Source organism: Diachasma alloeum, unplaced genomic scaffold (assembly GCF_001412515.2).
Source record: "Diachasma alloeum isolate Michigan unplaced genomic scaffold, Dall2.0 Dall_scaffold_00510, whole genome shotgun sequence".
Taxonomy (NCBI): Eukaryota; Metazoa; Arthropoda; class Insecta; order Hymenoptera; family Braconidae; genus Diachasma; species Diachasma alloeum.
The window spans coordinates 160,995-173,399 of NW_021680642.1; the positions used below are offsets into that span (position 1 = coordinate 160,995).

Genomic DNA, 12,405 nt, shown 5'->3' on the forward strand with positions numbered 1-12,405 from the left:
GCCTTAGGCTGTTTCGCCTTTCTTCAGACGTCAACTCCTCGGGACTCAGCACTTCGGATCTTCTACGCTCATACAGAGCTTTCCGCTCCTCAGCCAAAATCTCGATCGGCAACATTCCTGCGATGACACACACTGCGTCCTCAGAAACCGTCCGATATGCACTTGCGACTCTAAGGGCACTGAGTCGATAGACTGGTGCGATCTTACGTCGTGCTTCCTGTAGTTGTAGGACAGTTCCCCAGATGGGGATGGCATATGTGAGCACGGAAGTAATCACTGAGGACAGTAGTGCTCGTCTCCTCTGCTTGGGTCCCCCGATGTTTGGCATGAGGCGTGATAAGGTGGATCTCACACCAGATGCCTTGGTCCCCACGTGCTCAGCTTGCTGCTTGAAATTCAGTCGTGCATCGATCATCACCCCCAGGTATCGGATGAATGGCTGGGAGGTGATTTCACAAGACCCGACTTGCAGCGTGATCGTCTCGATCTTCTTCCTGCTGGTGATCAATACGGCTTCCGTCTTCTGTTCCGCTAGGCTCAGTCCAACAGAATCCATCCAGCAGCGGATCGTCTCGAACGTTATGCTGAAAACACGCTTCATGTCCTCCAGGTGTTTCCTGATGATGACCACAGCCACGTCGTCTGCAAATGCCACAAGCTTAGTCCGCGAGGGCAGTTTCAGCTTCAGCAGCCCGTCGAGAACCCTGGGGTACTCCTCCTGTCACTTTGTACTTCTTAGGCCCAGTCTCGGTATCATACATGAGGACCCTTTTGCTGAAATAGCTACTTACCATCCTCCGCAAGTAGCCCAGCACGTCCAGTTTGGCAAGAGCCTCCATGATGCAGTCCCACCTAGCTGAATTGAAGGCGTTCTTGATGTCCAGAGTTACCACCAAGCAATACTCCTTAGTGCCATTCAACCATAGTTCCCCTTCAATCGCTTTCCTAGCGGTTTCGACGACAAGGTTGATGGCATCAAGTGTGGACCGGCTTTTCCGAAAACCATATTGATTCCCAGCAAGCGCAGGTTCCACGGCAGCTTCTATCCTCTGGTGGATGATACGCTCGAGAATCTTGCCAGCAGTATCGAGCATGAAGAGGGGACGGTAAGATGAAGGTCCGTCCGCCGATTTATTCGCTTTTGGGAGCAGTACCAACCTCTGCTGCTTCCACATGGCAGGAAAGATGCCCTCTCTGAGGCACTCGTTGTAAACATCCAGGAACTGCTCTGGCATCGTGTTAATGGCCAGCTTCAACGCGATGTTCGGGATTCCGTCCAGCCCTGGAGCTTTGGAGTTTCCCACTCTTTTACAGGCCTCCATCAGCTCTTCCCTGGTGATCTCCGGGACAATTTCTCCTTCCCATTGTTCAGAGTTGCGGCGAAATTCCGGTTGACTTGGGAACAGCGTCTCCACAATTCTCTTCAGGAGCACCGGACACGATGGTGATGGCATTGATTGACTCTTGAGTCGTGTCATCACCACCCTGTAGGGCCTCCCCCATGGGTCGGTCTCCACCCTCTTGCTATGCTTGATGGCTTTGCTGAGCTTTCGCCGGGTGTACACGTGTGTGTATCTGCGTGTGTGTGTTTTTTTACGAGCGTTTTGGAAAAAATGCCTACGCACGATAGTGGACTTTTGTCACACCCTGTGTCGGACCTGCCCCGACTAAAAATCTCACCTCGAAATTCTTCTGCCCTTTGATTTCCTCGCGGTACCACCGTTAAGTATTACTTTGCGAGGGAGGTTTTAGCTTTTCGCTGTTTCACTTTGTTTTCATCCAATGTACGTCCTGTCTCATTAAGGTGTTGAGTGTGGGCAGGGGGTTCCAATAGATTCAGCGTCTATCCTGCAGCTTTGCGCCTGTGTTCCTCACTTCTGAGCTCTTTTATGACTTCTGCCATGTAGCTGCTCGTTGCGTCCCAGGCTACCTTCGATGAGAGCATAGCTTCTACCAAATTCTCAGGCCGGGTCTTTTCTCCAATCGCAGACTCCCAGGTGTCGCGAATCATGCTGAAGCGGGGCCAAGTGAAAACCACGTGCTCGGCGTCTTCATTCACTCCTATGCAGGCCGGACACTCCGGAGAATCCTCATGTTTAAATTTGTGAACACAAGCCCGGAAGCACCCATCTCCTGGCAACTTCTGTGTCAGGTCGTAATTCACCTTTCCATGACTACCATTCAGCCAAACGTCCGCCTGCGGGATGAGACGGAGAGTCCATCTCCCTTTCTGCGAGGCATCCCACTGCAATTGTCTTCTCTACAAGCTGTTTCTTCTCTCGTCTGCCCTGAGCTCTGAAATGCTCGATGTATTCGTTCTTCTTCGCCGATAGAGGAATTTCCGTTCCTCGGCTAGTACTTCAATGGGAAGCATCCCGGCAATAACACACATCGCATCCCCGGACACAGTGCGGTATGCACTGGCAACTCAGCCAGATTGAGCCTAAGTTTATAGAGCGATGCCGTATGTGTGCACCGACGTGATCACCGATGACAGCAGAGCTCGTCTTTTCTGCTTGGGTCCTCCTATCTTGGGCATGAGGCGTGATAGGATGGCTCTGACTCCAGACGCCTTAGCGCTGACATGCTTTGCTTGCTACTTGAAATTCAGTTGGGCATCGATCATCACCTCCAGATACCGAATAAACGGCTGAGAGGTGAGCTCGTAGTCACCGACTTGCAGCGTGATTGTCTTCAATTTTTTCCTGCTTGTGATGAGTACCGCTTTCGTTTTATGCTCCGCCAGGTGCAAACTGACTGAGTCCATCTACTGACGTATCCTCCTGAATGCCACTAGCCTCGCCTCAATTGGCAGCGCTACCTTCAGCAATCCATCATACATGGTGTTCCATAAGAGAGGACCCAGCACCGAGCCCTGAGGTACCCCTCCGGTAACTTGGTACTCTTTAGGGCCACTCTCTGTGTCGTACTTGAGAACTCTGTCGGTGAAGTAGCTAGCTACCATCCTCTGCGGACATCCTGGTACGGTCATCCTCTCGAGACCCTCCATGATGCAGTCCCACTCAGCTGATTTGAAAGCGTTCTTGGTGTCAAGCGTCGCCACTAGACTGTACTTCTTCGTACCTTCTCTCCATCTTGTTCCAGAGATCGCCTCCTTGGCAGTGCTGACGACGAGGTCAATGGCATCAAGGGTACAGCGACCTCTTCGGAAGCCGTATTGGTTATTAGCTGGCAGCGGTTCTACTGCTGTTTCTATTCTTCTGTGGATGATACCTCGAGGATTTTCCCAGCTGTATCCAGCATGCAGAGAAGGCGATAGGATGATGATTCGTTCGGTGGCTTTTTCTCTTTGGGAAGGAGCCTTAGCCTCTGCTGCTTCCACTTGGTGGGGAAGGTTTCCTCCTTCAGACATGCGTTGTAGACATCCAGGAGCAGTCCCAGTGCTGCATTGATCGCTGCTTTCAGCGCAATGTTGGGGATGCCATCAAGACCAGGAGCCTTAGTGCCCCCCCCCCCTCTGCCGCAGGCTTCCTTCAGTTGCTCCGCTGTAATTAGTGGAATAGATGTTTCCGCACATTGCTCTGTGAACTCTTGAAGCTCCGGTTGTTGAGGAAACAACACCACCACGATCTTTTTCAGGAGCTCGGGGCATGTCGGTGATGGCATAGGCTGGCTTTTCAGCCGCGTCATAAAGTATTCGCGACCACCTTATACGGCCTGCCCCACGTATCAGCCTCGACCTCATCGAGGAGTCCAGTCCAGCATTGCCTCTTGCTGCACTTGATCGCTTTATTGAGCTTTCGGCGTGCATTCTTATATTTTATCTCCAGTTCTTCAGAGTTTGCCTTTTTCCGACTACGCTGCGACGATCTTCTCGCCTTGCCGCACTCCTCACGGAGAGTGGCGACCTCATAGTTCCACCAGTGCACCGGTGGTAGACGGTTTTCACTGCGTTTACGGTGCATAGAGGCATCACAGGCCTCGATGACTCTTCTCATGAGATCCTCGACTTTCTCTGTACCACTACTACCACTGATCGGGTAATCATTTAGTGCCACTATGAATGAGCTAGGACCGAAGATGCTCCCCTTTCAGCCGATTCCGTTGGTTTTCTTAGGTGTTGATCTGATGCTTCGACCAGCGAATACCTCTCAAAAAATTGCTCGATGATCACTAGCGGTGTAGATGTCTATCACCTTCCAGAAGCAACTTCCTCTTGCGATGTTGCTGCTCACAAATGTGGGATCTACGATTGAGCTTTTCTCTCCTGTTACAAAGGTTGGTTCAGCGCCATTGTTTAGCAGGACGACGTTCAGTGCAGACATGGCCTCCAATAGTGCTTGCCCTCTTGTTTTGGTCTCTTTGCTACACCAGTCGACTGCCCAACGTTGAAGTTCCCAGCGATTGCCACGGAAAAGTGCTGCTTTGCGTCCTCGGTCAGTCTGTGTAGAAAGTCCGTGAACTCGTCAAACGTCAGGCCTAGTGGAGCGTAACAACTGTAAAAGTGGATTCCTTCCAGCTTAGTTACCACGAAGCCAGCCTCCTCAGTAATCGCAAACTCTGGAATGGGAATTTGCCACTAGACCAGATAGCGGCCTTGCAACTTTTATCCGTCTCCCAGAGTTGGGTGTCCAGATGTCTGTATGGCTCCGAAATGATTACTAGCTCGATCTTCAGCTCCCGCACCGTCTGCATGAGCAAGTCGTGTGCGGCCTCGCAATGGTTGAGGTTGAGCTGTAGTACCCGCATTACCGTTTCTTGTTCATCTTCTGGAGTGCTTCCCTGAAGACAGGGTATCTGCTGCTACCAGCAATATGGGCACAATTCTTCGTTCGGTCTTTCTCGACACACAAGGTACAACGAGCTTCCTTCTCACAGGCAGCAGCTTTGTGGCCAGTTTCTCTACACTTTGTACAGAGTTTTGCTCGGTCCACTTCACTCTTGCACTTGATGGCGAGATGTCCATAGTCCCAGCACTTAAAACACTTGATCAGTCTTTCCACCCTTTGGATTCGGCAGTTGACCCATCCTATGTGAATCTTACCTCGTGCGCAAGGATCTGACGATGTCCAGGGAGATTTGGCAATCCAACCCAACTGCGAGTTGCAGGGCCTCGAGCACCTCCTTCATGGTCAGCTCATCCAGGTCCTTGATCTCAAGATCTTTTTGTAGTCCTTTACTAAGGACATCGGCATCATCTCCTAGGAGCTCGGCTATAGCTTTGTGTAAGCCCACCGCTTTGTCCTCCTTGTCTTTTGCAAGGATGATCAGCATATCTCCAGTGGTCGCTCTGCGGATCTTGTCAACGTAATCATGAGCCTGCTCGGAAGGTACCCGCTGTTTCACTGCTTTGAGCATCTCCGAGTACTGCTGCTTATCCTTCGGAGGAACAATCAGCGCATTTGGCCTCGCCGCTAAACTCCCTTTCTTCTTCTTCTTTTTCTTCTTGGGCGGCTTTTTGGACTGCTTCGGTATCTGCCTCTCTCTTTTACTCTTAACCTGCTCCCCCTCCGAGAACTTTGCAGGTGGATTCTCTCTTGCTCTGGGCGTGAGCGGCCTCCCGCTTTTGCTTTTTTTCTTGGGATCCCTGGTGTCCGTCGGTAGTGACTCGCGCCTTTTGTTTCATCCTGGAAGTCTTCAATTTATCACAGAGAATCGAGCTCTCAGAGTTTATCGTCGTCGCAGTACTCTCAGAAAGTATTCGCGTTCGCCCTAAGAGTAGGGCTGTGTCCCAGCGTCACCGTAGCCTAGTCTGTCCTGATTGCCCGTCCAGCTGCCTGAGTCATTTTGCAGAGGTGCTGATAGAATTCACCATCTCTCGAGCATGAGCGTTCATGCTCCTCTTTTCCTTCATGTAGGTAATCAGGTCGGCAATGAGCTGTTCATGCCTATCCTACATCTTCTTCAACGTTACCATGTTGAACCACGTTAAACCACGTTGTCCTGCTCCTTGTCTTCCTTTTGTGTGTTTAATATATTATCCATCATGTTCCCACGAGTACCTAGGGAATTATAACGGTCCACTCCAAACAGAGCCCCGGTTGTTGGAGTAAGGCCACCAAATACACCTGGGGTGGGACCTGGTGCCCCAGGGACCACCGTTTGCGACTCCAACTACCCCTGGCGCGTTTCAGAACTCGGCACGGTGAACACCTTGACATTGGGGGATGTGTTTGGAAGGTGTTGGTTCGTGCCAATGTCTTTTATTTGGTCGGTACCCTCTGTTTCGTAGTTCAGAGCAGCGAGTATCCTCCTATCCACCACCCGGCGACGCGCCACATTGCAGGACCTTCGAACCTGCGAAAACTCTCGGACGGAGACTAAAGGCGTTCCTCTCCGACAGGATCCGTGTGTATGTATGCGTGTGTCTGTATTTCTTTTTAATAGAGGCTTGGGGGAAATCTTCGAAAAATTCTGGTAAAGTGATGTTAAAAACCAAATCCGGGATTTTTACCCAGTAAAACCCCCTTTTCTCCTCTTTTCTTCTCACCCCATACTCCCCGCGGGACCGCCGCCAGGCATTACTTCATGGGGGGGACATTCTAGCTGTAACTCTTCCTCAGTTCAAACGCTGTATGTGTGAGTGTGTGTGTGTTTTTTTCAATAGTCTGTTGGGAGAGTGCATTTACGCATCCCCACATACGGAAGAGAATCCTAGAGATTTTCTCTGACAACTGGGTATGTCGGGCTCAAGTCTATGACCAATACTGACTAAACTCCAATCAGACTTATTTCCACTAACCTTAATTCCCTCGCGGCACCATCGATAAGTATTACTTTGCGAGGGAGGTCTTAGCCATCTGCTCTTCCACCTTGTTAGCATCTAGTGTACATCCTCCTACCCCGGTGGGATGTTATATGTGGGTAGGAGGTTCCAAAAAAATACTCGCCTATGCTGCAGCCTTGCGCTTGCGTTCCTCACTCCTGAGCTCTCTCATGACTTCCGCCACAAAGTTGCTCGTAGCATCCCAGGCTGCTTCCGATGACAGCATAGCTTCTACCAGATTCTCAGACAGGACTTCCCTTTCGAGGCCTGATTCGCAAGTACACCGGCTCTCACTGAAACGGGGGCATCTCAAGAACACATGCTCCGAATCCTCGTTAACTCCTGTGGGGACTGGGCACTTCGGGGAATCCTCGTGTTTGAATTTATGAAGACACGCCCAGAAGCACCCCTGTCCCGATAGCATCTGTGTCAGGTAGCAATTGACCTCTTCATGATCACGATTTAGCCAAACACCCACCTTTGGGATCAGACGATGAGTCCATCTCCCTTTGGTAGAGTTGTCCCACTTCAGCTGCCATCGACGCAAGCTATTTCGTCTCTCTTCTGTGTTAAGTTCTGCAACATTCAGCGGTTCTGATCTCCTTCGTTAGTACAGGGATCTTCGTTCCTCAGCCAGTACTCCTATCGGTACCATTACTGCGATGACGCATATTGCATCCTCCGACACCGCGTGGAAAGCACTCGCCACTCTGAAGGCACTCAGTCGATACGTTGATGCAACTTTTCGTCGTGTCTCCTGCAATTGTAGTGCATCGGTCCAGATGACGATGCCGTATGTGAGCACTGATGTGACCACCGATAACAGCAGCGTTTGTCTTCTCTGTTTTGGACAGGTTGACTCTGACTCCCAAGGCCTTCGCACTCACATGCAAACCTGCTGTTTCTGCTTGCTGCCTGAAGTTTAATCGAGCATCGATCATCACCCCCAGGTACCGGATGAAAGGCTGGGAAGTAATCTCGTAGGATGCCACTTGCAGCGTGATTGTCTCAGTTCGCTTTGTACTTGTGATCAACACGGCCTCTGTCTTATGTTCTGCCAGTTTCAGGCCTACAGTGTCCATCCAGTGGCGAATCATCTCAGAGATTGTGTCAAAGATGAAGTTGATCTCCTTCAGATATTTGCCCACGATGACTACGGCTACGTCATCTGCAAATGTCACGAGTTGGGTATTCTGCGGCATTGTCAGCTTCAGCAACCCATCATACATGATATTCCACAACAGAGGCCCCAACACTGAGCCTTGAGGCACACCTCCGGTGACTTTGTACTCCCTCCCAGTGAGGTAGCTGTTAACCATTCTCCGCAAGTATCTCGGTACGTTGAACTTAGTAAGAGCCTCCATAATACAGTCCCATCTGGCTGAATTGAAGGCATTCTTAATATCCAGTGTCGCTACCATGCAATACTCCTTTCTTCCATTGAGCCATCTCGCCTCTGAGATCGCTTCCCTGGCGGTATCGACGACCAGATTAATGGCGTCTATTGTGGAACGGACTCTGCGAAAACTATATTGGTTGTCGGCTAATAGGGGTTTGACTGCTGATTCTATTCTTCGATGAACGATATGCTCGAGGATCTTGCCCGCGGTATCGAGCATGCAGAGGGGACGGTATGACGATGGATCGTCCGGTGGTTTTTTTCCTTTCGGGAGTAATACTAGTCTCTGCTGCTTCCACATGGCAGAGAAGGTGCCCTCTCTCAGGCCCTCATTGTATACGCCCAAGAAGATATCCGGCATCGCGTGAATAGCTGACTTCAGTGCAATATTGGGGATTCCATCTAGACCAGGAGCCTTGGTGTTGCCCACTCTATTGCAAGCTTCCATCACTACTTATTGAGTGATTGTTGGAGCCATCATCTCTTCTTCTTGGTCTCCAATGCAATGAAGTTCCGTTTGTTCCAATTGTGAAATTGCAATGTGCCTATTGCCCAGATTCAAACAAAAAGACTTTTTACATAAAATTGTGACTGGGGATGAAAAGTGGATATTTTACGACAATCTTAAGAGGCGAAAGTCGTGGGTTTATCCGGGGGAGCCGTCAACTAGCACTGCAAAACCAAACATTCACGGGAAAAAATTGTTGTGTATTTGGTCGGATTCCAAAGGTGTAATCTATTATGAGATACTCGAACAGGGGAAAATCGTCACTGCTAAGCGTTATCAGGACCAACTGGTGAAGTTGAGTGAGACTATTGAGGAAAAGAGACCTTTTACTGATAGTGGTACGAGGCAAGTGATTTTACTGCAGGACAACGCGCGGCCACACACGGCCAAAGATACCCTGAAAGTTATCTCCACGTTGGGCTGGGAAATTCTCTCACATGCGGCGTATTCTCCAGACCTTGCGCCTTCTGACTATCACCTTTTTCGGGCGCCACATCATCTAGTGGATACCCAGTTTCGATCTCCTGAAGAAGTCCGGCAGTGCATTGATGACTTCATCCAGTCAAAACCACCATCTTTCTTCCGAGCCGGAATCCGACAATTGCCCGATAGATGGGAGAAATGCGTGCAAAGTGACGGTGATTATTTTCAAGACTAGATCTGTGTTCATTTTTTTATAAATAAATGTCAGAATTGTCGAAAAAAGGCCGAGAATTAATTTATACACCTAGTAAAACATGAAAAAAATAAATTTTGCCAAATACTCTCATGACTCTGTGGAAAATGGTCGAAATTGAACGACTGACCTCTCAATTTGAAGCTTATTTAATAAGCTTTCCACTCGATATAACATTTTTTCTAATCATGAGAAAAATTGTAATGCAAGAGAAAATGCTAAAAAATTGGACATTTTTAATTTGTGACATGCCAATTTCCGCATATAATTACCCATAACAATTGATCAAGTGGATGGAGTGAGGAGAGTCATACTCGTTGAGATCTCGTTGAGATTCTCAAATTGATGTATAAAAAATTCTCATTAGTCAAGTGCAAAGGTCCAATACTGGATGAAAAGTGCTAATTTCAGGGTATGACATGACGTTCAAAAGAAGCAATCTCCAATAACTTTATGAAAATTCAACCAAATCGCATTCGATACATCACAATTTGAAAAATGAAGAAAGCCCTTTCATGATAATATATCGATTTTTCAGGTGATTTGACTTGAAAAAATAGAAAAATCCAGCCAAAGTGGAATTTTCCAGTAAAGCAACAAAAACCAATTTTTGCCTAAAAGTGCCATAACCTACACTGAGAAAAAAATTTTCCAATATCTGGAACATGTTTTCTTGAGACGAGTAAATTTTCTTCAATTGTTTAATTCTCTCAGGCATCTCAACTCACATGACCTGAGAAAGGCCTCATGCTGTAGAATATTCTTGTACTTAAGTATGATTTTGTCGCACATAAACTTACTTAAATCGCGTAGAAGAATCGTCAATCTTCTAGTCTTTATGGTTTTCATTATTTTTTCGTTAGACACTTCCAATATTGCAATATGTAAAATATTCATGACGTAACGCGGATCGATAGTGATGAATGGAAATTTATTCGAGTTCCATAAAGTGCACACATTCTGAGATTGAAGCCATTGAAAATAATTTACTTCTCTCAAGAAAATATGTTTCAGATATTAGATTTTTTTTCTCACTGTAATGAAAAATGATCATAATGAAATGATTCACATGTTAGTTTCAAGCTTATTTAATAGGCTTTCAAATGAGCGTGAAACCTGGGAGGTTCGTCCAACAGGAATAGAGACATTAGCGTAATGACCAGAAAAAGGACCAGCGTCATGGTCACGAATTGTTCTATGAGGGAATCAAAATTCAAGTGGAAAAAAAGAAATTTGTTGAAAAATGATAACTCGCTGAAAAAAATAGAATTGTTCTAAAAATTGTAATTCTGTTTGATGTTTACCCTTCTGGTAACATCAAATAGACTTATAGTCAAATAAGGGATTTTCATCTTCTTGACTGTTTGATATAGGCGGCGTGCATGCGCCAGTTGCCCTGGTAAGCATAACTGGTCCACGCTGACTTTACTACCCGAGAGACGAGTGTATTCGCTAATTCTTGAATACATTTCTCTATTAAACGGTTATTTGCGTTTTATTCGATATCCTGAAGATTCCCAAACCCCAACATTAAGCATCATTCGACAAATTTTATATTTTACCACTTCACTGACAAATTTTAATTCTCTACAATGTTAGTTTTTTTTGTATTTCTAGATAAAACGAAATCTACCAGTCCTGGCGCTGAAGAGGGCATATCACCACGAGGATTTTTTGGTACTCCTGATATCTGGAGAAAGTACAGAATCGATCCTAACAGGGTTAATCAATGGACCGCGAATTTAAGAATGGTAATATTATTGTGATAAACGAAAAAAACAATATCAGAGTTTGTATAGTTTATTTCATCATGCTCTGCGTTCATACGCTTTGCGTGCAATCAGCATACAGTAGACTCCCGTTAGTGTCACTGCTCACGGAATAGAATCTACACGAAGACGCATCCGTGTACACTAATCAGAGTCGAGCAAATACAATTGGCGGGAAAAACTTGTGATCTAATCGGCTCTACACGGAACGAAACCATCGGAAACAATCTTGCGATCGTGTTGAGTCGTGAGGATCAATTCCATGAATCGTTTATTCATACATTTCTTTTATTTTCAATATTTTTAGTGCAGCTGCCAAATTCACAATTTTCCTCGAATTTCCTAGACAATTGTTTCTGAACATTCGTTTCCTCGCGTAGTTCCCCGGTAATTGTTCCTGAGCCTCTATTTTCTCACGTAGTTCCGCATCATTAGTACCCATCAATACTCATTCCATGATTCAAAGCTTGCACCTGGTCTCATAAACCACTCATAATATTTGGGTATTGCTAATCCCTAGTCCCGACAGTCTGTCGCCAACACCCCGGGAAGCCTTGATGCACCTAATCCCTATCCCGACAATCCGTCGCCAACACCCCAGGGGGTCTTGACGCACTCCGACTCACTTGAGTCCCAACGACCCCTTCTCCTCCACCCTGGAAGCTCCAAAAATCTACAGCGCCGAACCAATCCCAGCGCTTCCCGCTTAACCGCTCCCTTCCCTTCCAATTTCTAGCCAATCCTAGCACCGTTCCGAAAAGTGATCCCTTCCACCGCACAACAACCAATCACCGAGAACCTCCTGACTTCCACGCACATAAAAGCTGCGACTTCCCAATTTTCCAGACAGTTACAGTTCCGACTTAAAATACAATAACTAAAATACAGTCCATTCAAAATATCAAACTTCGTGTAAAACTGTGCAATTCGGCATTATTATCAGAATATATTTATTATTATTTTAAACACAATCTCCTGTGTTCCAATTTCATTTTCAATCCGAACTCAATATTCAAACAAGGCAGACCGCGGCGTTTTAGAAGTATCATTCGACGATACAGATCGCAAGAATTGTTCCGAAGATTCTGTTATGTCCGCAGAAATTTTTGGCGTCGGAGGATTATCTTTTTAATTATTCATTTAAAAAGAAAGCTAAAATTATTAAGATTTGAATTCATTTGGACGACGCAAAGTTTATAGTCTTATCTTTAAATAATAAGGAAAATTTTCAAGTGGGTTTTAACTGGAATTTTCCGGGTGGAAATGACTTTTATTATTTAGCGAGAGAATTTAGTTTCAAAAATAGTTGAAAATCAAGAAATTTAG

General features: G+C 46.8%; 1 protein-coding gene across 1 annotated transcript in view; it reads left to right on the forward strand.

The window, feature by feature from the left end:
• LOC107042701 (transmembrane protein 209) overlaps nucleotides 1-12,405 on the forward strand; it is a 462,551-nt gene that overhangs the window by 140,562 nt on the left and 309,584 nt on the right. Inside the window, exon 3 of the mRNA XM_015263853.2 lies at nucleotides 10,928-11,061. Within this exon, the coding sequence (XP_015119339.1) occupies nucleotides 10,928-11,061 (134 nt within the window). The remainder of the gene's footprint in view (nucleotides 1-10,927; nucleotides 11,062-12,405) is intronic.